General features: G+C 44.8%; 1 protein-coding gene across 1 annotated transcript in view; it reads left to right on the top strand.

The window, feature by feature from the left end:
• The first annotated feature begins 6,267 nt into the window (after nt 1–6,267).
• Nucleotides 6,268–27,660, top strand: part of FEM1C (fem-1 homolog C) — a 54,805-nt gene continuing 33,412 nt past the window's right edge. Inside the window, exons 1-2 of the mRNA XM_040343755.1 lie at nt 6,268–6,500; nt 12,111–12,818. Coding sequence (XP_040199689.1) covers nt 12,275–12,818 — 544 coding nt within the window. The 5' untranslated portion in view covers nt 6,268–6,500; nt 12,111–12,274. The remainder of the gene's footprint in view (nt 6,501–12,110; nt 12,819–27,660) is intronic.

The following is a 27,660-nucleotide window of genomic DNA, read 5'->3' as shown; positions in this document are numbered from 1 at the left end:
CACTGTTTAGCACCCCCTGCAGACACAACAGAAGATTTCTTGTTGCCAGGGGTGACTGCAAACACACCTGAAAAGGAAACTGGGCCCACCGACAAAGAGTTCTGCTCATCAACTTCACTTTCAACTGCACCCAAGAATCTAGGGCAAGAAAATATGCCGTGCCCCAGCTGACCACATTCCAGGCATGGCACTTGGCGATGTTCTCCTGCTGCTAAGGGAGATGACACTCTCCCAACACGCAGAATTTCACTTGCATCTGACCCATTTTCTCCGGTTGCTAACGGAAACGGTGCTCTGCCAGCTGCACGTTGCTGGCTCTACGACACACGTAGAATCTCTCCATGAAGCGGCGTTGCTTTAAACTTGCCAGGACTTTCTGTAGGCAATATTTTTGTCTTGCGGTCCACTGACCTGACACCATAGGTGTTGCTATGGGCAACTGCACCCATCTGCTCACTCTTTACATTCAGCACAGGCTTCTCATACCTTTGCTTTGTTGAAGCCTGGGACAAAGGGCATTTGGACACTTCATGCCCCCACTCACTGCATCGCAAACAGCACACCTGGCTTTCAAAACTTTTCACCTTGACAGCTGGCCGACCTACACCAGCGTTGCCAGGGGCAACAGCATGAACTTTGACTTTGGCTTGGTTCAGCGCAGCCAAGTGCTTTTTGCACGATTCTGGGGCTTGTTCTGTCGGCAACAAACCCTCCAGCCACAAAGTTCTGTCTCTCATTTCAGCAAATATTGCTTTCTGTTTGCGATTTGACCTTCCCATCGCTGCAAACAGGGCAATAGTTTATCACACAGTTCCTTCTTAATACAGGAAAAATGTTGGTGTACTTGCAAACAGCACACTTTCACATGCAGACTTCACTCTCTGCGATTCCACTTGAACCATCCATTCACTGGGCCTTCCCAAATGGATATGTCTTCTCAGGCCATGTGCAACACAGTCCATTAATTGACCTTCTGTGCAATGCTGTTCTCCTGACTGCCACACACAGCTAACAGCAGAAAACTTTCAACCCTCCGTTCATATTGGCTGTTCAGCATAGCATTGCTGCAAAACACACGGTTTACTCACTGTTTGGTATGCGCAGATCTGGGACTCTTCCAAACTGCCCGAAGCAATACCTCCACCATATGTGAGATTGGGGGATCAGACTCCAAGGGTAGATGCGTTTTTCAGTGAGACGCCAATCCAATACTGAGTTTTTAAGGGCTGGTAGCCCACTTTTATTTAAAAGTAAAGTTCAAAGAAAACAAAAGTAGCCCTCGCAGGGGGGTTTCATCATTTCTGTGTCTTGCAAAAATCACCAGTCCGCACACAGCGTTTGATTCGCACACAGCGACTTATCTGCACACAGCATTAGATTTGCACACAGCAACTTGTCCTTTTGAAGCTTACGTCTTGCTGCTCCAGTATTGATGACCTCTGCCTCCTGCAGAGATGCATCCACTCTGACTTCTCTCACAGATGGGCGCTCACCTGGGTACAGACTTCCTGTCTGTGGGGTGGGGCCCTGAATGCTGTTCAGGTCAGCCTTAAAAAGCCCATAACACAGCTGACCCATTAAAGGGTCACTAAAGGATTTTTTTTTTTAGCTAAATAGCTTCCTTTACCTTACTGCAGTACTGGTTTCATGTCCTCATTGTTCGTTTTTGCTTTGAAGTAGCTGTAATTCTGCTGTGATCTCCACACTTCCTGGTTGCCTGTTTCCTTATAACCATCATACTGGGAGATTTTCACGGTGGTCTAAGCTGTCATTAGTGTGTGTCTAAAACTCCTTAGAACCAATCAGATTCATTTTAAAAACAAAACACTGCCCTGGATTTGTTTGTTTTTGTTCTGTGAGTCTTCCCGACTCACCTCTCACCCGGAACTTCATGTATGTCCTTTAAAACCGAAAGTGCAACTCGAGGCACATTATATGATAGATTAAGTTAAATTTTTAATCATTTTTAAAAGCAATCAGTTAACTTTTATGTCTCTATACCCAATAAACAGTCATTTCAGCAAAAAATTTTTTTTCCTTTAGTGACCCTTTAACGTGTGTTTCTCTACAGATTTTGGCGTAAAGCAGCCATTTCTCCCACAGCACAGGGTCCCATCCTCACAATATATATATTGGCCCGCATTCACATACATTGGCGCATATTTATGCCAGCGTAGTGTATCGAATATACGCTACGCCGACGCAGCGCAGAGAGGCAAGCACAGTATTCAGGAAGCCAGTGCTCCCACTCGCTCTAAAATCTACGCTGGGTTTCCTCGGCGTAAGCCAGCGTAGGTGGAAGTGGGCGTGAGCCATGCTAATGAGGCGTGACCCCATGCAAATGATGGGCCAAGCGCCATAGAAGTACTTAAAACGAACGACGCATGCGCCGTCCCATGGACGCATCCCAGTGCGCATGCTCAGAATCACGTCAGAACTACTCCCTAAGATACGACGGCTCACTGCCTACGATGTGAACGTAACCTACGCCCAGCCCTATTCACGTACTACGTTAACAACGTAAAATACGCCGGCTGTGTTCCCTGGTCCATACCTTAGCATGAGTTGCGCCTCATATATGGGGAATAACTTAACGCCGGACGTACGACTTACGCAAATCGCGTATATTATGAGCCGGGCGCAAATACATTCGTGAATCGGTGTATCGCCCTCATTTGCATACGTGCATAGAAAATCAATGGGAGCGGCAAATGCGCCCATCGTAAATATGCGCCCACGATAAGACGGCATAGGCAAGTTACGTCGGTCGTAGGAAGCCTATTAGATTGTATCTCGAGATACGCGGTGTAAGTGCTTTGTAAATCCGGGCCTTTGTCTTTTTCCCGTAGATCCCATGCACTTTCTGGCATGATAATTCTTATTGGGAGTTACACTTCCCTATAAAGCTTCCCTAGCTATACCCTGCATGAGGTGATTCGAAGCATCTCTAACTGTTACATCGCACGTTGTTGCTGCAGTGCCTGGAGACGCACATGATCAATTCAATTTTATTCATTTTGAGCCGGTAGGTTGCCATCCATAGTCTTGCCCTCAACGATGGTCCCCTTTGCTGCCTTTGTTCATGGTGAACACTTTATTGTTGTGATTATTCTTTTATTTTGATTTATTGTATGTATACATTTTGTTGTTATGTAGGTGTACATGTGAATTTTTCTTCTGTTTGTATACATGGGTTCCATTATGTATGTTTTTTCTGTTTGTTTTGTAGAATTTTCTATGGTCGTACCATCCGGATATACCCCTGATGAAGGGACTACTCGTATGTCCCGAAACGCTAAATTTATTGTTGGTGTCTCCTACACCATTTTATATGTATATACTTTTTCATTGTCATTAAATTATATATATTTTTATACGATATTGTTCAGATTTTCTTTACTTTGGTTTGCCTAAAAAATCCCACAATTCCTGTTCTGTGGATACTTGCTTTTTCTTCTTGTTCACTTGGATGTTATAAGTTGTAAATACAGCAGGATAAAACAAACACTGTGGCCCAGATTCAAGTAGAATCGCGCAATATTTGCGTGGGCAAAGAGCAAATTTTTTTCTCTGCGCCCACGCAAATATTGCGCTTTGCCCGCGATTCACGGAGCAGTTGCTCCGTAAATTGCGCGGGCAATATGCTAAGCAGCCGGGCGCAAGGCTGCCTAATGTAAATGATCCCGCCGGGGGCGGGAATCATTTAAATTAGGCGCGCTCCCGCGCCGAGCGAACAGCGCATGCTCCGTCGGGAAACTTTCCCGACGTGCATTGCGGCAAATGACGTCGCAAGGACGTCATTTGCTTGTAAGTGAACGTGAATGGCGTCCAGCGCCATTCACGGTTCACTTACGTAAACGACGTTAAATTTGAACGTCGCGAGCGGGAGGCGCAGCTATACTTTAGCATTGGCTGCGCCTGCTATTAGCAGGAGCAACCTTATGCTAAAGGCGCCGTACGGAAACTCCGTACCTTGCGTACGCAGGGCCCGCGCAACTTTTGTGAATCGGTGGTAGTATGCAATTTACATACTACACGCCGATCACAAAGGCTGCGCCCCCTAGCGGCCAACGCAAGAATGCAGCCTGGGATGTGAAGGCATAAGGAGGCTTATGTTTGTCACATCCTAGGCTGCATTCGGTGTAACGAGGTTCCTGAATCAGGAGCACTCGTTACACCGGAGCAAGTAAGCGGTTGCGCGGGCGCAAGTGCTTCTTGAATCTGGGCCTGTGTCTTACCAAAGGAAAATCCACTTTGCACTACAAGAAAGTGCACTTGGAAGTGCAGTCGCTGTAGATCTGAGGGGGACATAAAAAGGGGGGTGAATATTGCGCTAAATGAATAAAATTAAAACTAAAGCAGCTACACTACAATATGACAAATATTGAACAGTGATGTAGGTAAAAAGGTGTAGCGCTGTGATACCATAGGGACAATGATTCCTCTTGGTAGGTTCCGAGTGATACCCTGGCTGCCAGGTTGGTGTGAGAGGCCTGTCCAGGTACACTATACCCACTCCGGCTGGAGTGGCGACGAAGTTAAAGTGTCGTTGGAAGCAGGATTGTTTCCGTCGCTGTTAGGCCTGAATCTGCAATTGTCCTCCTCACCTATCTTTTGCCTATCTACCTCAAGTTCACTGTTTGCCGTGTTGGGCAAGAATAAAAGCACAAGAAAGACACCTGCTGTTTGGACATTCCATCATTGCTGCTCTCATCCATCTACCCCTAGACGCACATAGAGGTAACACGCCATCCCATAATCTAACCATCGGCTCCTCCGGGGGTAGCACTACATAGCTAATCGGGTGATAGGTCTCAAGACCCGCTTCCTAATTGGAGGGAAGGAGTGTGGCCTATAGCAAATATTAATTTGCTACTGTCACACAACAGGGTGGAATCGGGGCACAGTGCTCTGCACCCCAGCCCACCCTTTTTTTAAAGCGGAGGTTCACCCTAATAACATGTATATCTGACCAACTTCCTTACATTCGTAACAAGTATAGTCTGCAATTTTATTTTTTTATGCTTTACGTACCTTGTAATCCATCTTTTCAATCTACTTCTCTTCGCGGGAGTAGGCGTTTCTATGCCTAGGGGGATTGTCATCTGGGAGGTCGCCCAGATGACTGACGTCTGTTCCCCCCCGGCGGTTAAGGCCCCGCCCCTCGTATTGCGTAGGCGCGCACGAGTTACGGGGTTTCCGAAAGAAGCCGAACATGCAGAGATGTGAGTCGGCTCTATATGGCGCCTGCGCTCTCCATGTTCGGCTTCTTTCGGAAACCCTGTAACTCGTGCGCGCCTACGCAATACTAGGGGCCTTAACCGCCAGGGGGGAACAGACGTCAGTCATCTGGGCGACCTCCCAGATGACAATCCCCCTAGGCATAGAAACGCCTACTTCCGCGGAGAGAAGTAGATTGAAAAGATGGATTACAAGGTACATAAAGCATAAAAAATAAATAAATTGCGGACAGTACTTGTTACGAATATAAGGAAGTTGGTCAGATATACATGTTATTAGGGTGAACCTCCGCTTTAAGCCTGTTAGAGCCTCTGTCTCTAATCACTTTGCATCTGGCACCCTGTATGTAGATCTTGGGGCCAGACACATGGATAGGGGGGGGGGGGGGGGCGCCCATGTGCCCCTAATAGATGGGCCACTGCTGCGAATAGAGCATATATTTTTTTACTGACAAACTTAAAAATCACAGAACTTCTATTAAGAACTAAGACAATCAATATTTAAACAGTATAAACACGACATTGAAACACTGACAAATTGAGTGACAATACATATAACAAGTCACTTTAAAAAGTAAGCACAGCATGACAAATTATCAGCCCGACATTTATGGAGTTGTAAAAAATCACAGATTTTTTACAAACTGTCCTTAAATTTACTGACGGTTGGCAACCCTGCCAGGAGTTCATACATCAGCGCTAAATGACCAATGTCCATGAGGTCTCATTAGACCTAACTTATAGAAGCTATGAGACACCAAGTCCAGGTAAATATGACCCCCTCACGGATACACTTCCTGTACTCTCGCCTGTCAGAAGGCCTTTGAGGTGAACTAGCAAGCACGCCCCGCACACAGACAATGTTCTGTTCTGACACAACCAGTCCCAACATTCCAGAGCTATAATCAGTCCGCCTTCCTGGGACCTCCCCCTACCCCGCCCACACCATTGTCGTCTCCCTCCCTCCGCCCAACCATTCGACGCCGCTGTCATCTCAACCAAACCCGAGACGTGGCTACGTCAGCATGCGCTCGGCGAATGTGCGCGATTCATTCTCCTGCCACGCCTTCCGCCTTTCATTGGCTGAGGGCGGTTCTGTTAGTGGCGAGCAGTGGCTAGCAGGTTAGGTGCGTCTGCTATCAGACGGAGAAGAGCCCCGCCTGCAACCGTCACACCGGCCGCGGCTTGGCGCAGGCTGGATCGGTGGATGCGGTGACGTTAGAGGAGAGAGCCGGGCTACAGGCAGCGACCATGGCCGCGGTAATGTCCGTATATGTGTGTGCCGGGAAGCGGGTGACCGTCTGCTTCCGCCTACACTGTGTTTTCTATGGGGGAGGGAGAAGTACAGTCCGTTCTATGGCTCTGCGCCTACAACTTCCTTCTCCTTACACACGGAGTACTACCAGGGCAGAGCGGACTGTACTGAGGAAGTTCACTCCCAGGTGCAGCCATAGCGATCTCCGGATTCCTCCGCTCACCCTGAACGGGCTGCTGCACCTCAGATGGTCAGGACCAAGGCTGGGGGATGGGATAGGAATCGGTGTCTTCTATTGTTATGTGATACAGGCTGCTAGTACCGGGGGGCAGGTACGGAGGAGCTGCTAGTACCGGGGGGCAGGTACGGAGGAGCTGCTGGTACCGGGGGGCAGGTACGGAGGAGCTGCTGGTACCGGGGGGCAGGTACGGAGGAGCTGCTAGTACCGGGGGGCAGGTACGGAGGAGCTGCTAGTACCGGGGGGCAGGTACGGAGGAGCTGCTGGTACCGGGGGGCAGGTACGGAGGAGCTGCTGGTACCGGGGGGCAGGTACGGAGGAGCTGCTAGTACCGGGGGGCAGGTACGGAGGAGCTGCTAGTACCGGGGGGCAGGTACGGAGGAGCTGCTAGTACCGGGGGGCAGGTACGGAGGAGCTGCTAGTACCGGGGGGCAGGTACGGAGGAGCTGCTAGTACCGGGGGGCAGGTACGGAGGAGCTGCTAGTACCGGGGGGCAGGTACGGAGGAGCTGCTAGTACCGGGGGGCAGGTACGGAGGAGCTGCTAGTACCGGGGGGCAGGTACGGAGGAGCTGCTAGTACCGGGGGGCAGGTACGGAGGAGCTGCTAGTACCGGGGGGCAGGTACGGAGGAGCTGCTGGTACGGAGGAGCTGCTAGTAGCGGGGGGCAGGTACGGAGGAGCTGCTGGTACGGAGGAGCTGCTAGTAGCGGGGGGCAGGTACGGAGGAGCTGCTAGTAGCGGGGGGCAGGTACGGAGGAGCTGCTAGTAGCGGGGGGCAGGTACGGAGGAGCTGCTAGTAGCGGGGGGCAGGTCCCTAGGGTAGGTGATATACTTCTCATCCGGGCATGGAGGAGCCGGTAGTACTTATCCAGGTCATGGTAGAGCTAGTAATGTTGATCCTGATATAGCTGTTAGTAACTCTCCTGGTCATGGTAAAGCTGGTAGTATATAATCCTAGGTCATGGTAGACTTGATGGTCTATATTCAGAGTCGCAGAAGAGCTTGTAATGTATGACCCGGGTCGCGGCGGAGCTGTACGCCCCAGTTATCTGTCGATGAATAATTTCCACTTTGCTCCTGTTCCAGTAGATCTATAGTTGGGCACAGTTCAATCGCTTGAGTTCCATCAATATAGGCTGAATTCACAAAGCAATCACAGCAGAATGAGTATGATTTTTTTTTGTAAAGTATATTTACACCTTTGCTGTCAAACTTAAAGAAGTTGTAAAGAATTTTTTTTTTTTTTAACCTTAATGCGTTAAGGTGAAAAAACATCAGATGCTGCCGCAGCCCCCGTTATACTTACCTGACCCCTCGAAAGTCCCACGTGGTCCCGAGATCCTCTTCGCCGCTCAGCCTGGCCGCTGATTGGCTAGAGCGGATGGATTGAGAGCAGTGCATTGGCTGGCGCTGCTGTCAATCACATCCAGTGACGCGGCGCGCCGAGTGATACAGTAAGTGCCCGCAATTACTCGCCACCATGCGAGCTCTCGCATGACTATGGTGAATAATTGCGGGGAGGACAGAGACAGCCGCCGAGGGACCCCAGAAGACGTGGATCGGGGCCACTCTGTGAAAAACTAACTGCACAGTGGAGGGAAGTATAACATGTTTATTCCAATTCCAAAAAAATATGCTGATCAGTGCTTGCAGCCATTGACTGTTTTTTTAGCATGCCGCTTTGACAGAAGCGGTTGTGAGACTGCTTTCTGTTGGACAAGGAGCTGTACACAACTGCTGAGCCAACTGTTTTTTTTTTGGCCAAATTTCTGGCCGAGTGTATGCAGCAGAAGTAAGCTTTTTTTTTTTTCTCAGGTTTTGTTTACCTCCACTTGGTGCGGCCAAGACTCCAGAATAGGAGTTTGTCACAGAAAATTATTTAAAGATCTATTATTAAAAAAATTTACAACACCATCCAATTGTACAAAAATCTTATAAAACACATAAAAAATAAAAACATAGGGTATTGTCGTCAGCCATAGGCCCCTTCCATACTGACTACTTGGAAGTCATACAGGTTTGAATGGTTCTCATTGGAAATCATGGGGTACGACTTGCCATATACATAGCCTGTGTACTTTGTGTGTGTGTGTGTGTGTGTGTGTGTGTGTAGATGGATATTAAAACAAAATATAAGTGTAGCGCAATTCAATCAGTCCAAAATAATGAGAGAATAGTAAATCTCAGAAAGTAATGTGAATTGAGTAACAGTCCAGAGAAATGGTGAACAAGTTTCAGAGTCTCCCCCGGGGAAGGAGCTGCGGATGACGTCACCCGCTGCTGTCCTTTGGAAGTGATGCAGACCTATGTCGGCAATGCACGCTGTATTTTATTGGTTTCAAATAGTAGATGGGTGTCTTTCACCAGTGCTGAAAAATGTCCACAATGGGTGCCAATCCCTCCACCTCTGGTCTAACTAATTACTCTCACCTTGCAGCATAGACCCCTGAGCGAATAGGTGGTCATGCAAGCAGAAATTAAAAGGTTAACACGGACCATATGCTTCTTTCACATCTCCTTAGTTCACAGCAAGGGCGCCAAATCATGTGATAAAAAGGATCTTAGTGCTCACTGCCTAACAGTATGAATTGAATGCGTTCACACCCATCTACTTGCATTGAAACCAATAAAATACAGCGTGTATTGCCGACATAGGTCTGCATCACTTCCTTGGACAGCAGCGGGTGACGTCATCCGCAGCTCCTTCCCCGGGGGGAGACTCTGTGGAACTTGTTCACCGTTTCTCTGGACTGTTACTCAATTCACATTACTTTCTAAGATTTACCATTCTGTCATTATTTTGGACTGATTGCATTGCGCTGCACTTATTGTATATTTTGTTTTAATATTTGCCATTTGATTTGCGTGAAAATTATTTAGTGTTCAGTTTGCATAGGGGGTTTTTGTTGAGATTTAATTTTTGTGCTGATTGCACCCTTCTGCTTTTTATATTTGTGTAGATAGATATTATTATTTTTGTTGCATAACTCACTTTTATTTTATTTTGTTGATCACATGTTTATGAAGCTGTATCTACTAGCTCACTACATACTCTTTCCTGACAGTTGGGTTTATTCTAATTTTAGTTCTGCCTCTATTGGTGCCCAAGTTAAAAATGTTACATAAATAGATGCTTGTTTTTTTTTTTCCCTTGTGTTTCTTATAAATGTTGCAAACTAATACATTGTGGATACAAGTCCTATTCTGGTTGGCTTGCATCATTCAGAAAAAGCTGTTAGCAAGCCTTACACTCAATATTCTTATATGTTTATTCATTTTCTGCCTCTGCTGGTAACACATACCTGAGCCAAATGATAACTATGTCATTGTTCCATATTGGTTGTCATGTAAACAATGCATAAAGAATGTGACTATTGCTAAGACTGGTTTGTGTATTGCAACTGTGTGTTTGCTTAGAGTAGTCTTAGTATAGTAGCCAAAACAAACCGTATTGCAAATGTTCAGATGATATAAAATGCACTTCTGTGAATGTTTTATTGCACGTAGGACTTTACTAGCTGGAAGGATCTGGAAATTGCAACCATGGCTGATTTTCCTTGTGTCTCTGACAGAAATCGGCAGTTGTCTTGTATTAAGACCAGTAAATGATGTTTAGAGACCTGGATAAAGGTTGTGAGGTCATCCCTCTCTCCTCACACGATTGGGTATTGGGGTTTATTTACTAAAGGTATATCTGTTGTGCACTTGGAACTGTAGATCTAAGGGGAAGATTAGAAATCAGCAGAACGTCCCCTCATTTCAATCATCCAATCACGTGCAAGCAAAAATACTATTTTTTTTTTTTTTCCATGCATGTCCCCCCTTAGATCTACAATGACTGCGCTACCAAGTGCACTTGTAGTGCACAGTGTATTTGCCTTTAGTAAATGTACCCTATTGTGTGGAAATTACTGTGTCCATCCATTATGCTGTAGGTTGCTATCATACCAGGATGAAAATGAGTGCACTTTTTATGTGGGCAGATGTAGTTTTTGGAATATGTAGCAGTTTGTATAAAGCAGATGTAGTTTTTGGAATATGTAGCAGTTTGTATAAAGCAGGTGTAGTTTTTGGAATATGTAGCAGTTTGTATAAAGCAGGTGTAGTTTTTGGAATATGTAGCAGTTTGTATAAAGGCAGCTTGGAAGCTTAGCTTGCTCCAAATGACTGAATACTGCTTTTCAATTTATGATTCTATTCTTGAAAGATGTTCTGCCAGCTCGTGTGGCGAAGTAGGAACAAATGCATGAGACAGTCGCTGCCAGCACCATACTTTGATAAGAACACAGAGCACATTGCTTTAAAAGTTTTGCAGCACTTTTAGTCATGATTGCATTCTGTAGGTTTGTATGGAGCTCAACTGCTGTTCTGTTGCATAACTTTACATAAGTGGGAGATGAGGCTAATACTAACCGTTCTTAAAGCGGGGGTTCACCCTATCGACGGGAAAAAATTTTTTTTTTTTTCTTTTACCTTTAAATCAGGCATTGTAGCGCGAGCTACAGTATGCCTGTCCCGAATTTTTTCCCCCCATACTCACCTTGTAGTCGTCCATCGAAGATACCGGGGAATGGGCGTGCCTCTGGAGACGGAGGATGATTGACGGCCGGCTCTGGCGCGTCACGCTTCTCCGGAAATAGCCGAAATAGGCTTGGTCTTCACGACGCGTGCGCATAGCCTGTGCGCACGCGCCGTGAAGAGCCGAGACCTACTCCGGCTGTCTTCGGGGAGAGTGACGTGCCAGGGCCGGCCGTCAATCATCCTCCCTCTCCATAGGCACGCCCATTCCCCGCGGGAGCCGGAATCTACGATGGACGACTACGAGGTGAGTACGGGGTTAAAAAAATCGGGACAGGCATACTGTAGCTCGCGCTACAATGCCTGTCTCGATGGTAACATCAAGTACGAGAGGGTGAACTACCGCTTTAAACATGTTGATATCCCACCACTAAACCGGTATAGACAAAAGAATCTGTAGTGTGTACTCACTTATTGTTCATACACTCTGTGATCCTGCCGCACCAGCTCCCCTGTGCCAGTGAGTGGCTCTGCCATGAACGGCTGGGCCATTGGAGCCTATAGGTCACATTGCTCTGGGAATTCACAACTCTTGTCTATCGCTCCCTTACACAGGGGAGTCAGAGCTGCTGGATCACATAACCAGATTATAAATGGGTAAGTACACAGAATTATTTTTTATACATGGTATGGGTAGGAGTGGTGGGAAAGGAACCTTTTCAAGAATATTTAGTACCAGTATTGGCCTTTCCTTTATTACACTTTAAACAAATGTTCATGTGATGCGAAGTGTTTCTAAGGTTGACTAGTAATCTGTTAAGCTAACCATTTCTTTCTCTCCTTTTTTCTCTTTATTCAGCGTTATGCATTTGTGAGCCCATATTTATGCTTCTCTTGAGACGTGGTGGAACTCATTCCATTTTTTTTTTTTTTTTCTTGTGCCTTTCCTGGAAAACTCTGGCTGCCATTCTGAACAGATCTGGGCTTCTGTGACTCACACAAGACTGTCATAGCAGAACAACCATGGATCTCAAGACTGCAGTATTCAATGCTGCCCGTGATGGCAAGCTACGCCTTCTTTCCAAGTTGCTGGAAAACAAGGCCAAAGATGAAGTTGTTTTGCTGATGTCTGAGAAAACCAATGGAGCAACACCTCTTTTAATGGCAGCCCGTTATGGTCACCTAGACATGGTAGATTACCTGCTGGATCAGTGCAGTGCCTCTGTGGAAATCGGGGGATCGGTCAATTTTGATGGGGAGACCATAGAAGGAGCACCACCACTGTGGGCTGCATCTGCAGCCGGCCACCTTAAAGTGGTTCAGTCGCTACTGGATCATGGAGCTTCCGTGAACAACACAACCCTCACCAACTCTACGCCTTTGCGGGCTGCCTGCTTTGATGGGCATTTGGACATTGTGAAATATCTAATAGAGCACAAAGCGGACTTGGAGGTGGCCAATCGTCATGGCCACACTTGTTTGATGATCTCCTGCTACAAAGGTCACAAAGAGATAGCCCAGTTCCTGCTAGAAAAGGGAGCAGATGTTAATAGGAAAAGTGTCAAAGGTAATTTTGCTTCCATATGATAAAACATCTTCCAAGTTAATAATCAGAGGGATCTAAATCCCCCTTCCACCTAATTCCCTTGTAAAAATGGTACTTAACTTGATAGTGATTGTTTGTAAAGCATAATTTGGTCTTTTCTTACTGTCATATTTTGCTGTTTTATTTAGGTTCTCCGACAGTTTAGAGTTTGATTGTCTTTTCCACATGTGTAGAGAGGCTGAGGAGAGTAGTGAATCCAGAAAGCTTTTCTAATAGTTTTAATTCCCTAATTCTGATCATCAGAGGTGTGTGTGTGTGTGTGTGTATTGTCAGCTTACTGGTGTATCCATTGTCAGCTTACTCCGAGCCTTCTTTCTAACATCACTACCTTATGTGTTACTGACCTTGAGTAAGCGTGCATGTATGGAGAGCTGATTGCACTGCCTGTATGCTTTAGGTTTTTCTAAATCGATGATTTGCTAAATTCTCTTAAGAGACATGCTTGGGCTTCATGTACACTGCTGCTGGTAAACGGATGTTTAGGAGCAGTTGGGTGTTTTTCTTCAGCTTCCCCTGAACTCTCCTGTTATCTTATCAGTACATTTACCCAGGATAGTTTATAGTCCTTTCTAGGCTGTTGGGTTTAGAAGCATTTTTTGGAACGCAAAAAAAATACCTTCAGGACGAATGTTCAGAGGCATATGAAATGCCTAACGCTTGTAAACACGGTTTAGCTATGTGTTGTTTACAGACGTTTTTAATCTTAAACGCAAACACGGCACGTAAACAATGTTTACAAACATCTGTTTTGCCATCTGTCAAGTTACATCGTTCAAGAGAGGTTGTAAAATGTCCCGTGTACATTAAACCTAAGGCTTCCTTGTGTCCTCTTAGTTTTCTGGATGTGCTGCTGTTCCTCTGTCTTCAGTCCCGGATGTAAATAAAGCCATGATCGCGGCTGTCGGCATGAGATTGGTGTGTTTTTTTTTTTTCTCTCGATCACATGCTTTCCAGCCTGGAGGAGAGATGTGGGGTCTTATTGACCCCGCATCTCTCCATAAAGAGGACCTGTCACAATAGATTCCTATTACAAATGATGTTTACATTCTTTGTAATAGGAATAAAAGTGATCAAAAAAATGTAAATGTAAAAAAAAAAAAAGGTGTACAAATTAACCACTTCCCGACCCCCGCATGTACATATACGTCCACAATATGGCACGTACAGGCACATGGGCGTACACGTACGTCCTCGCCTATTAGCGGGTGGGGGGTCCGATCGGGACCCCCCCCGCTACATGCGGAGGTCGGGTCCGCTCGGGGAGCGATCCGGGACCACGGCGCGGCTATTTGTTTATAGCCGCTCCGTCGCGATCGCTCCCCGGAGCTGAAGAACGAGGAGAGCCGTGTGTAAACACGGCTTCCCCGTCCTTCACTATGGCGGCGCATCGATCGCGTCATTCCCTTTATAGGGAAGACACGATCGATGACGTCATTCCTACAGCCACACCCCCAAACAGTTGTAAACACATACTAGGTGCACCCTAACTCCTACAGCGCCACCTGTGGTTAACTCCCAAACTGCAACTGTCATTTTCACAATAAAGAATGCAATTTAAATGCATTTTTTGCTGTGAAAATGACAATGGTCCCAAAAATGTGTCAAAATTGTCCGAAGTGTCCGCCATAATGTCGCAGTCACGAAAAAAATTGCTGATCGCCGCCATTAGTAGTAAAAAAAAAATAAAAAATAAAAATGCAATAAAACTATCCCCTATTTTGTAAACACTATAAATGTTGCGCAAACCAATCGATAAACGCTTATTGCGATTTTTTTTACTAAAAATAGGTAGAAGAATACGTATCGGCCTAAACTGAGGAAAAAAAATGTTTTTATATATGTTTTTGGGGGATATTTATTACAGCAAAAAGTAAAAAATATTGCTTTTTTTTCAAAATTGTCGCTCTATTTTTGTTTATAGCGCAAAAACTAAAAACCGCAGATGTGATCAAATACCACCAAAAGAAAGCTCTATTTGTGGGGAAAAAAGGACGCCAATTTTGTTTGGGAGCCACGTCGCACGACCGCGCAATTGTCTGTTAAAGCGACGCAGTGCCGAACTGTAAAAACACCTTGGGTCTTTAGGCTGCATATTGGTCCGGGGCTTAAGTGGTTAAGTAAATAAAATAAAAACAAAATTAACCCCCCCCCCCTGTAGCTTGCGCTCAGAAGCCGACACACACGCAAGTCCCGCCCACCTATGTAAACCACACTTGTGAGGTATCGCCATGTGTGTTAGAGCGTAAACAACAATTCTAGCACTAGACCTCCTCTCTAACTCTAAACGTAACCTGAAAAAAAACTTAAAGCGTCGCCTATGGAGATTTTTAAGTACCGAAGTTTGGTGCCATTCCACGAGTGTACTATTTTAAAGCGTGTCATGTTGGGTATCTATTTACTCGACTTAACATCTTTCACATTATTCAAAAAATTTGGGCTAGCTTAACACTGTGTGTGGGTTTTTTTTTTCCATATCATTTTCATGAAACCGTCCGCCCCCCCCCCCCCAAAAAAAGCTTTTGAAAAATTATTGCGCAAATACCATGCAAGATAAAGTTGCAATGACCGCCATTTTTATTCCCTATGGCTTCTGCTAAAAAAAAAATGTTTGGGGTTATAAGTAATTTTCTAGCAAAATAATTATGATTTTTACATGTAGGAGAGGAGTGCCAGAATAGGCGTGGTATGGAAGTGGTTAAAAGATAAGTATGGAAATATAAAAAAAAAAAGCCTAGATGGCTGCAGCACCCCAGTCTTAGTCCGTAGGGTTTTAATATTGCGTTGGCCCACCTTTTGCAGCTATAACTCTTCTGGGAAGGCTGTCCACAAGGTTTAGAAGTGTCTGAGAATGTTTGACCATTCTTCCAGAAGCACATTTGTGAGGTCAGGCACTGATGTGAATGAGAAGGCCATGACTTGCGGTTTCCGCTCTAATTCGTCTCAAAACTGTTCTATCAGGTTGAGGTCAGGACTCTGTGCAGGTCAGACAAGTTCCTCCACCCCGAATTCGCTCATCTATGTCTTTATGGACCTTGCTTTGTGCACTGGTGAGTAGTGGTGCAACAGATCGTCACCGATCCGTGATCCGAACGGCTCACCCTGTTCCGATCGGCACACCACGCGATCCGCGGAGCGCTCCGCAGCCTCGGCCATAGGAAAGTCCCCAGCTTCGGCCTAGCTCCAGAGCGGCGGCCATCTTGGTACACCCGGCTGCGGCTGTCTTGTCGGGAAGTGACGTTTCGTCGCCGCTATCTTGCTCCACCCCACGCTCCTGCACAGTAATGATAGTGATAAGGGGGCAAGCAGACATCTTGTTGCACCCACCAGAGTTTTAGATTTCACAATTAATTTCAACACAAAATTAAGCTTATGTGCTTAAATACAGTATTTGGAAATCCAACGGACTGTTTACATGTTGAATTTTAAAAGCTTCAGCAAACCTTATATGCTTGCTAATGTGACAGAACCTCTGAATTTCACATTTAACTAAATGTGAAAGTCGGGTGTTTTGTCACATTAGCAACCATTTTAAGGTTTGCTGCTGCTTTGTCAGACCCCAGACATCTCACCTTTGAGACAGAGAAAGGGACTAAGGACACAGATTCCCCAGTCCCTTTCTCTGCAGCCTCAGCTAAAATGAATGGACAGGAGAGGCTCCTCTCCATTTATAAACTGAAGCATCGTAAACATAGGTTACGATGCTCAGTTATGTGAATGGACAGAGTCAGTGATCACTGATTCTGATCATTCACAACAGGTAGGAGCCGGGTTTAGTGGCTCCTACCTCCGCTCTCCATCCTGACGAGGACATGGAGGGGAAACAGAGCAGAGGGGGACAGCAGCAGGAGGGGGAGACGCAGCATAGAGGGGGAGAGAGCAACATCACGGAGGGGGACGCGGAGCGCCGACAGCATAATCGCTCAGGGGGAGAGCAGCACCATGGAAGGGCACACAGAGCATGGAGCTGGACAGCAGGAGCACGGAGGGGGACACGGTCGGAGCGAGGACAGCAGCATCGCTCGGGGGGGGGGGGGGGGAAGCAGCATCATGGAAGGAGACACGGGACACAGCATGAAGGAGGACGCGGCGCGCGGAGGGGGGGGGAGCAGCATACACCCGCCCTCGTAGCTCACAAACTCTGCCTGCCCTCTCTGCTCAAAACCTCCGCCCGCTGACCAAGTATCGGGTCAGGCATCGGGAGCATTTGTGCGAGTACAAGTACTCGCGCAAATGCTCTGTATCGGTATTGGGACAACCCTAAAAAAGATCTAATAGTCCTGCTGTTCCTGTTTACTTCAAGTACATTTTGTTTAACCACTTCCATACTGGGCACTTAAACCCCTTCCTGACCAGAGGACTTTTTGCGATTCGGCACTGCGTCGCTTTAACTGACAATTGCGCGGTCGTGCGACGTGGCTCCCAAACAAAATTAACGTCCTTTTTTCCCCACAAATAGAGCTTTCTTTTGGTGGTATTTGATCACCTCTGCGGTTTTTATTTTTTGCGCTATAAACAAAAATAGAGCGACAATTTTGAAAAAAAATAAAATATTTTTACTTTGTTGCTATAATAAATAGCTCAATTTTTTTTTTTACGTTTTTTTTTTAATCCTCAGTCTAGGCCGATACGTATTCTACATATTTTTAGTAAAAAAAAAAAAAATCGCAATAAGCGACTGGTTTGCGCAAAAGTTATAGTGCCTACAAAATAAGGGACAGAATTATTATTATTATTTTTTTTTTTTTTTTACTAGAAATGGCGGCGATCTGCGATTTTTATTGGGACTGCGACGTTATGGCGGACACGTCGGACACTTTTGACACATTTTTGGCGCCATTCACATTTATACTGCAATCAGTGCTATAAATATGCACTAATTACTGTATAATTTTTTTTTTTACTAGAAATGGCGGCGATCTGTGATTTTTATTGGGACTGCAACGTTATGGCGGACACATCGGACACTTTTGACACATTTTTGGCGCCATTCACATTTATACTGCAATCAGTGCTATAAATATGCACTAATTACTGTATAAATGCTTTTTTTTTACTAGAAATGGCGGCGATCTGCGATTTTTTTATTGGGACTGCGACGTTATGGCGGACACATCGGACACTTTTGACACATTTTTGGCGCCATTCACATTTATACTGCAATCAGTGCTATAAATATGCACTAATTACTGTATAAATGTGACTGGCAGGGAAGGGGTTAACACTAGGGGGTGAGGAAGGGGTTAAATGTGTACCCTAATTAGTGTTCTAACTGTGGGGGAGGGGGGTGACTGGGGGGGGGTGACCGATCTATGTCTCTATGTACAAGAGACACAGATCCGTCTCCTCTCTCCCCTGACAGCACCGCTGTCTGCGAGAGCCGGGAATGAGAGATGATCTCATATGTAAACATATGAGATCATCTCTCATTGGCCGCACAGATCGCCTAGGAAACGGCCGCTCCGATTGGCCGTTCACGGCGATCTGTGACTGGCTGTGTCCAAGGGACACGGCCAGTACAGAAGTTCCCCGCCGCGCGCTCGGGAGCGCGCGCGGGGAACGTGTAAAGGAGAGGCCGTAAAAACACGGCCTGTTAGAGATTGGGAGCCGCGCTGAGGCCGTACAAAGTCGTACGGCCGTCAGCAAGTGGTTAATGAAGACTAATGCAAGCTTTATATTTACTTTGTCTTGATTTACATGCTTTTAGTGTGTGGGTTTTTTTTTTTTTTGTGTTTGTCTTTTTTGGGCAATGACCTTATGATCTGAAATGTCAGTAATCGCACACGGCACTGCTCCAGCGCTCATAACCCTAAATCAACTTTGACATGTGTGCTGTACAGAAGCTTCTAAGTTAAAGTTAATGTAACACCATGCTAATTATACCCCAGTACCAATCGGTTCTGTATTTTAATACGTGTTTTGTATTCTATTTTTAAATGAAAGGCCCATTTCAATCAAGTCATAAAGAACAGGATTCGGTAGGGCATATGTTTTAATTATCGGGTAACAAAATGTTTCGAGTTTAAGGCTGCGTTCACACCTATGTGACTTGGCTGTGGGTTTCTGCACATCAAATTCTCATGGTAGGAGATTGTAACCAGCTCTCTAGGGAGCAGGTTCACATGTCTCCGCAGCAGCTCTGGTGTTAATTTGCAACGTCGTTTGTTCCATTTTTCTGGTCCAAATGCAGCCCGAAAATTTGGGCTGATATCGGACCTGAATCGGTGAACGGGGACGCACCAGACCCCTGCTGTGAGCCGCATGTGACAATAGTGTGAACCCAGCCTTAAAGAAAATGTATTTAAAAGTTTTGAACTTCAATAAGGTGCCCTCCTGTTCCAGTGTAGGTGTGGTAAAGTAGATCTAAGCCCAAAAATGGATTATATTACAGCATATTGATTCTAAGATATACCGTATTTATCGGCATATAAGTCACACCTTCATTTTAAGAGGGGAGTTTCAGGGAATTTTTTTTTTTTTTTTTAAATAAAGAACTTTGAAGCAAAATAAGGTTCAGTGCCCATCTGCAGCCTCAAAATTGCCCATCAATGCAGCTTGATCAATGCCTATCTGCAGCCTCTGGATTGCCATGAATGCAGCCTGATCAATGCCCATATAAGGGTGGGGGGGCGGCATGAGTGACATCAGATTACATACAGCGAGAATCTCCTGTTTACTTGGTGGCCTCTTATATACAAAGTCCCGCTTCCTGGACGTCTTCTATGATAGACAGAACACTGGTCCAATGCTGGCCCAGGAGACGGGACTTCCTATTACAGAGGCTGCTGAGTAAACAGTGGATTCTCGCTGTATGTAATGTGAAGGCACTCGTCCCACCCCCTCCCAGTTCTCTGAGGTAGCCCAAATTGCAGTATTGGTGTATAACACGCACACACTACTTGCAACCGATTTTACAGGGTGAAAAGGTGAGTGTTATACGCCAATAAATAGTGTGTGTGTGAAATTTATATATAATCTATCCTTTTTCCATCTGGTAAACCTATCGTAAGGTGACAATGCTTACTAAATGCATCTATGGGGGTGTATCGTTGTTGCTGTAGGCTATTCTGATGATTTTTGACTACAAACACCCATAGCTTATCTGACATGGCAAGGAAGGATTTTGTAGTTCACAGAAAAGCACTTTAAAAGCTGATAACATTGTTTGAGATCTGTGTGCAGAAAGTTACACGTGAATGTAAGTGGGCGCCATTAAATGGGAGTTGTGGGGAAGAGAGAGAGAGAGGAGAGCAGGCAGTTGGATCATAAGGACGTCAAGGAACAACGCTGTATCAGCTTTCCTTAGAATTGCTGAGTGTTCCCTGCTCTCGCTGTCACATACAGCCCCGCCTCCTGGCCCAGGTACTGTGATGGACAGATCACCTGTTGAATCCCGGGACGTGTATCAAAGTACCCGGGCCAGGAGGCGGGGCTGTATGTGACGGCGAGCAGCAGGAACACTCTGCAATTCAAATGAAAGCTGTTTCAGCAATTGTTCCTTTGGCACATTGATGATCTGAACGGCAATCCTCTTCCTCTCCCCTCTTCCACTGGACAGATAGGCTGCATTGTTGGGCACAGGTGAAGCGGCATTGATGAGCAGCGATAAATGTTGTTGTTTTATGCAGAATTAAGTTACAAAAATAAATATTAAACAACTTTAAGTGTCATCTCATGAGATAATTTGAGGGTGTATTTGGCGGCAGGACAGGGTAGGGGTTGAGTGGGGCAACTGGCGGGTAACCCTCAAGGCCTGGCTAGTAGCTCTGGACTTGAAATTTTGAGCCCTGATTTATCTGTTTGCAGAAATGAAAACCTAAGGTTTTTTAAGTTTATCGTATCAGTGAAAATCTGTTTTTAAAATGGGTTGCCCACATAAGCCTACCACAGGGTTTGACAAATTTGCTTGGAATCTAGGAGCCAGAAAACGCGCCCCATCCCGACGAGCTTGCGCGCAGAAGCGAACACATACGTGAGTAGCGGCCGCATATGTAAATGGTATCTCCGCGATCGTTAGAGCGAGAGCAATAATTCTAGCTCTAGACCACCTCTGTAACTCAAAACATGCAACCTGTAGAATTTTTAACATCGCCTATAGAGATTTTAAAGGGTAAAAGTTTGTCGGCATTCCAAGAGCGAACGCAATTTTGAAGCGTGACATGTTGGGTATCAATTAACTCGGCGTAACATTATCTTTCACAATATAAAAAAAAATTGGCATAACTTTACTGTTGTCTTATTTTTTTAAATTAAAACAAGTGTATTTTTTCCCAAAAGTGCGCTTGTTAGACCGCTGCGCAAATATGGCGTGACAAAGTATTGCAACAATCGCCATTTTATTCTCTAGGGTGTTAGAATAAAAAATTATATATATATATATATATATATATATATATATATATATATATATATATATAATGTTTGGGGGTTCTAATTGGAGGGAAGGAGATGGCAGTGAAAATGGTGAAAGATTACACATTAGAACCGTTGTTTTACTTGTAATGCCAACGGCCACCACCAGATGGCGCCAGGTCACAGAAGGAAGCTTGGGACTTCACAAGGCCGCAAAGCCGTGGCCTCAATTACCGGCCGTCGCGGGCATGCCGCGATCGCACGGCAGGGGAGGTGGGGGCGCACGGAGACACAGGATCCTGGCAATTGAGGCCGTGGCTTTGCAGCCTCAATTACCGGCAGGCGCCAGGTCACAATTTCTTGTCGCAATTGCGACCTGGTGCCCAGGTTTTGTCGAGCCCTGGCCTACCATTTTTAAGTCTGTGGATTTAATGGAATGCATGTATGGGGATCCCTATGTAGAACTGCAATTAGTGGCTGTGTGGCACGCAGAAAAGATGTCCAGGTAGCCATGTTTGTTGCAATACAGAAATGCCAGGAATGGGAGTGAGACCTGCTGTGGACATGCACTGCATCAGTTATTATTAAAGCCCCGCTCTGGGCAAAATGTGAATCCCCTCTTCTTAACCACTTCCATACAGGGCACTTCCTGCCCAGACCAATTTTCAGCTTTCAGTGCTGTTGCACTTTGAATGACAATTGCGCGGTCATGCTACACTGTACCCAATCTAAATTTTTATAATTTTGTACCCACAAATAGAGCTTTCTTTTGGTGGTATTTGATCACCTCCTGGGATTTTTATTTTCTGCAAAAAAAAAAAAAAAAGACCGAAAATTTTAGAAAGGTTATTTTTTTGTTTCTGTTATAAAACATTGTAAATAAATAGGTTTTCTCCTTCACTGATGGTGCGGCACTGATGGGCACCGATGAGGTGGCATTGATGGGCACCGATGAAGTGGCATTGATGGGCACTAATATATGGCACGGATGGGCATAGATAGGCACTGATATGCGACACTGATGGGCGGTATGTATGTGTTGTACTAATGGATGCCAAACAATGCCTGCCAATCAGTGATGTCCATTGTGGGCACTGATTGGCATCCATTGCGGGCACTGATTTTTGCATCCATTATTTGTCATCCCTGGTGGTCTAGGGTGGCATACCTTTGTTTTACATCCCTGGTGGTCCAGTGGGCATCCTCGGGGGGGCTGTGCTAATAATCGATCAGCATAAATCCCCACGTCAGCGGAGCAGCCGATCGGCTCTCCTCTACTCGTGCCTGACAGACGCGAGTGAGAAAAAGCCGATTACCGGCTTTTCCTGTTTACCATGTGATCAGCCATGCCCAATCACGATGTAAAGAGTCTCCGTGGGAGACTCTTTACCTAGATCGGTGTTGCGGGGGTTTCAGACTGACACCTGCAACAACAATCGTCGCGACACGCGCCCCCGGGGGCGTGCAGCAGCTCAATATCCTGAGGACGTCATATGACGTCCACTCAGGATATTGAAACCACTTTGCCGACGTCAATCTGTCATTGGCGGGCGGCAAGTGGTTAAACTATTGTGTTTTTTTTTTTTTTGCTTTTTTTTTTTTTTTATATCGTTGCATTATATCCACCCAGCTGCAGTGTGGCATGACTATGGTTTTAGGCAAATTAAAAGGGCTTTTTACATCGGTTACTTTTTCACTAGCCTGTGTGTAGCTGAGTGCAGGCATTATTAAGAGGGATTTTGCAGAAGTATTCTTCTGTTCGAAAAAATACACTTTATTTTTATTTTTTAAATGAATTAAAAAAAAAAATGTATAACCCAATTTTGTGTAATATAAAAGATATTACACAGAGTAAATAGATGGCCAACGTCATGCTTTAAAATTGTGCGCACTCTTGAAATGGCACCAAACTATGGAACTTAAATCTCCGAAGGCAACACTTTAACATTTTTTTACAGGTTACCAGTTTAGAGTTACAGTTGACATCTAGAGCTAGAATTATTGCTCTCGCTCTGACATTTCAGTGATAGTGATAGTGATAGTGACAGTGATAACAGATTACATATGTGGGCGTGACTTATACTTGTGTTCACCACTGCACGTGTAGGGGGGGGGGGTCTTTTTTTTTATTTTATTTTTTTACGCTGTCCCCTCTAAATAAAAATAAATAGCGCTTTTATTCCAATCATAAGAAATGTAAACATGAGGCATGACAGGACCTCCTTATGGAGAGATTTTGGTCAATAAAGCTCCTACAATGGAAAGCATTGTCAAAGAAAAATAATTTGCTCTAACGCTTAAAAAAAAAAAAAAAAATTCTTGCTTACATTGGCTGTGAACCGAAAGTCATGTCACAACGTCTCTCAATGCCTCCTAGGTTGTAGATGAGGGGAGGCCATCTTTCCCCTGTTAAACTCTAAGGACCACTGCAAACCTGCTCGGGTCACTTTTATCGGAAAGAGCGACTGCATAACATTTTAATACTGGGCTATGGCATCTTGCTGCAGCCATAACCCCAGTATTAAACTGCAAACAAGTGTATTTTCCCAGTGAGGTGGTGGTCAAGTGGTTTAAACTGAACTCTAAGCAGATATAAAAGACACACATCATTGCAGCTCTGTAATTCATAATTAAAGCGGAAGTTCACCCTAAAAACAAATGTCTAACATTGGAGCCAGCATACTAAGGACATTTACTGTTTGCAGGTCGTTTTTTTTTTTTTTTTTTTTTCTTCATACATACCGTTATATTCTGATTTTGTTCAGGGATTCCGGGTTCTGATGACTGCGGGACTGGGCGTTCCTATCCCTGCCTCAGGGTTCTGATGACTGCGGTACTGGGCGTTCCTATCCTTGGATTACATGAATGATGGTGCCCGTCACCAGATTTCCGGAAATAGCCGAGCTGCGAGTCGGCACTATACGGCGCCTCCGTATAGTGCTGACTCGCAGCTCAGGTATTTCCGGAAATTTGGTGACGCGCATTGTGCGACAGGGGAACGGTTTCACAAGCCGTCAATCATGTAATCCAAGGATAGGAGCGCCCAGTACCGCAGTCATCAGAACCTGGAAGCCCTGGACAAAATGACAATATAACGGTATGTACTGAGAAAAAAAATGACCTGCATACAGTAAATGTCCTTAGTATGCTGGATGTAATGTTAAAAAAAAAAAAAAAATTTTTGGGTGAACCCCGCTTTAAGTGTTTTTTTTTTTTTTTTTTTTTTAAATGGGCAAGTACCTGAATATGACCTGGTATTCTATTCGCCTCCAGTCCCTGTACAACACGTGTGTGTATGTGTGTGTGAAGTGGTAAAAGGAGCTAATCGGTTTATTTGCTGTTGAGAAACGCGCAGATAGGAAGTGAAAGCAAAATTACAGAGACGATCTCATCACTGTAATGCTTTCACTTTCCATTCACATGTTGGAGTGGGTCTTGAATCACATGGGCTCAGAGGAAGTAGTTTTGGTATGTGTGTGGTGTTTTTTTATTTTTTTTAGCTATTCATTTATATCTTCTGGAGTTCTGTTTTCAGGGAAACCCAGAGAAGTTTCAAGTGCTTCCAGGGTTGCAGACTTCTGAAGATGTTAATTTCCTTGTAGACTCGGTCTTTAGTATTTTGATACCCGTTGATTCAAAATAATTGGTCATCAAGCCAGTGAATCATAAAATATTCAAGCCATTGGATTGGCATTACAGCCAGGAACTGGCATTTGTAGGAGAGTATGACAGTATAGGCAGTCTGTCAGCACAGGTATCTTTTAGGCTGCTTTCACACTGAGGCGTTTTACAGGCGTTTTTGCCCTGAAAAGCGCCTGTAAACTGCCTCTTCTGCAGCGGTGTGCTTGCAAGACGGGGGATTTATTTTTTTTTCCCTGAAAACAGCATTTTTGGGGCACTGCGGGAGCAGTGTATACACCACTCCTAAACCACCCCAGCCATTGAAATCTATGGGCAGCGCTGCTTTTCGTGCGCTAGCGGTAGAAAAACGCCGCTATAACAGCCCTGCTAAAATGTGTGGCGCTTTACTGCTAATGCCTCCCTCCCCACTGTGAAATTGGCCTTAAAGGAAAGCTGCAGTGTGGAAAATGTGTAGACTGCTGTAGATGACTTGTGAACATGCTAGTTTTGCTGTCATGGCGACGGTTTGGTTTTAGTACTTTGAGTCACTGACTCAGAACAAGTATGCAGACCTTGCTCTGGCTTCACTAGCGCTATGCTTTTTTTTTTTTTTTTTTTTTTCATTAAAAGCCAGGCATTTTTTTTTTTTCAAAATAATTTTGGCATTGGCAGCCTACATCTAGAAAGTATTCACAGCGCTTCACTTTTTCCACATTTTGTTATGTTTTAGCCTTATTCCAAATTGGATTAAATTCATTAGTGACTCAGCCAGAGCCCAGACTTGAACCCAATTAAAAATCTTTGAAGAGATGGGAAAATGTCGCGCACTGACGCTCCCCATCCAACCTGATGTAGCTTGAGAGGTCCTGCAAAGAATGGGAGGAACTGCCCAAAAATAAGTGTGCCAAGCTTCTTCTTTTTTTTTTTTTTTTTTTTTTTTCATTAATAAATTTGAAAAGATTTCAAACAAGCTTCTTTCACATTGTCATTATGGGATATTGTTTATAGATTTTTGAGGAAAATAATGAATGTAATCCATCTTGGAATAAGGCTGTAACATAACAAAATGTGGATAAAGTGAAGCGCTGTGAATACTTTCCGGATGCACTTTCTCTTTTGGTTTCTTTTAGGCTTTTGGTCGGCACTGGAGGGAACCTCCCAAAGCACTTTGTCTGGCAAATGAAAGTTTTTCAGCCCTTCTATTACTACTTTTATCCTTTCCAGCAAGATTATGATGAATTTAAAAATGAAATAAAACCACCAATAATATGATGAATTTGTGAAAAAACAATAGTCATAGTGAATCCACAAATAAACAGCACGTCGCTCCGCCCTGATTCTCACCAATTTATGGACACTAATCCTTCGGATTTCATGAATTTTTCATGGATTCTTAATATTACTGATTTTCATTTATTTGTGGCTTCACTATTTGTTCACATTCATCATACTATCAAGTTATGTACGGGTTAATTGTTATTGGTGGTTTTATTTTTTCAATTTATCCATTTTTATTTTGTCTTTTATCTTTAAGAATAGCGCAATATTTTTTTCCAAATTCCATTTTTTTGTACTTTGTTATACATGTTAATTGCAGCTTTCATTCATTAGCTGGGAATTGTTTTTTCAGCTATTTGTTAATTCCTATCCCAGTTTTTTTTATTTTTTTTGTATTTATATAGTAGCTCAGTAAGAATGCTAAAGGTTTGGGTAACACTACTGCAACCTGAGAGTTGCCCTACTTACAGTGCGACTTGCTGGCGACTTGAGATCTGACGAGGCAACTTCCATTAAAGTCTTTGGGCACAAGTTGGCCCGAAGTCGCCTTGTAGTACAGGAACCTTCAGTAGTGCTAATTAAGATGGCTCTCATTTGACTAACATTGGATTTCACATGTCGTGTGACTTGGGATGTCGCAGCAGCGTGAAAGGGAATTTACAGGAGCATATTTATAAAGCGGTGAATGTGTAATTTACTATAAGTGAATCATTAATACACAAACACTGGGAGAATACACTGGAAGTGAATCTTGCTGAATGTCACTGCTGTGTAATTTTACTCTAGTCTTGTCCAATTTTTTTTCATAAATGAGTAAAAGTCAATGGCTAAAAAAAAAAATTGCTTGGTTTCCGTGCACCCTGGAATTACATCAGAGTCTGCACAGAGGCTCCCCTTACATCAGAGTCCGCACAGACCCCATATACATCAGATCTGATGTAAGGGGTGTTCTGGGAAACTTGATTTAAAGCGAAGGTTCACCCAAAAAACAAGTATATAACATTACATTCAGTATACCTCAAACATGTACAGTATGCTGGGTTTTTTTTTGGGGGGTGTACATACAGTATTATAGGTTTTTTTCCCCCTGGCTTCCGGGTACTCACTCCTGTGGGAGTGGGCGTTCCTGTGCAGTGCGTCGCAATGTCATCTGGGCCTTCGACCATATGATTGATGTGCCTGAGAAAAACTCCCCCCGGCGGATAAGGCGCGTCACGTGACGACTTTCCGAAAGTAACCGAACTGCGAGTCGGCTCTATACGGCGCCTGCGCAGTCAGCTCTACACGGCTTCTAGTCGGTGCGCCGTATAGAGCCGACTCGCAGTTCGGATACTTTCGGAAAGTCGTGACGCGCCTTATCCGCCGGGGGGGAGTTTTTCTCAGGCACATTAATCATATGGGCGAAGTCCCAGATGACATTGCGGCACTGCACAGGAACGCCCATTCCTGCGGGAGTGAGTACCTGGAAGCTGGGAGGAAAATACAGATAATACAGTATGTACAGCCCCCAAAAAAAAGCATACGGTACATGTTTGAGGTATACTGAATGTAATGT

Source organism: Rana temporaria, chromosome 1, assembly GCF_905171775.1.
Source record: "Rana temporaria chromosome 1, aRanTem1.1, whole genome shotgun sequence".
NCBI classification, from domain to species: domain Eukaryota; kingdom Metazoa; phylum Chordata; class Amphibia; order Anura; family Ranidae; genus Rana; species Rana temporaria.
The sequence above is the reverse complement of the archived record's forward strand: the minus strand, read 5'-3'. Positions and strand labels throughout refer to the sequence as shown.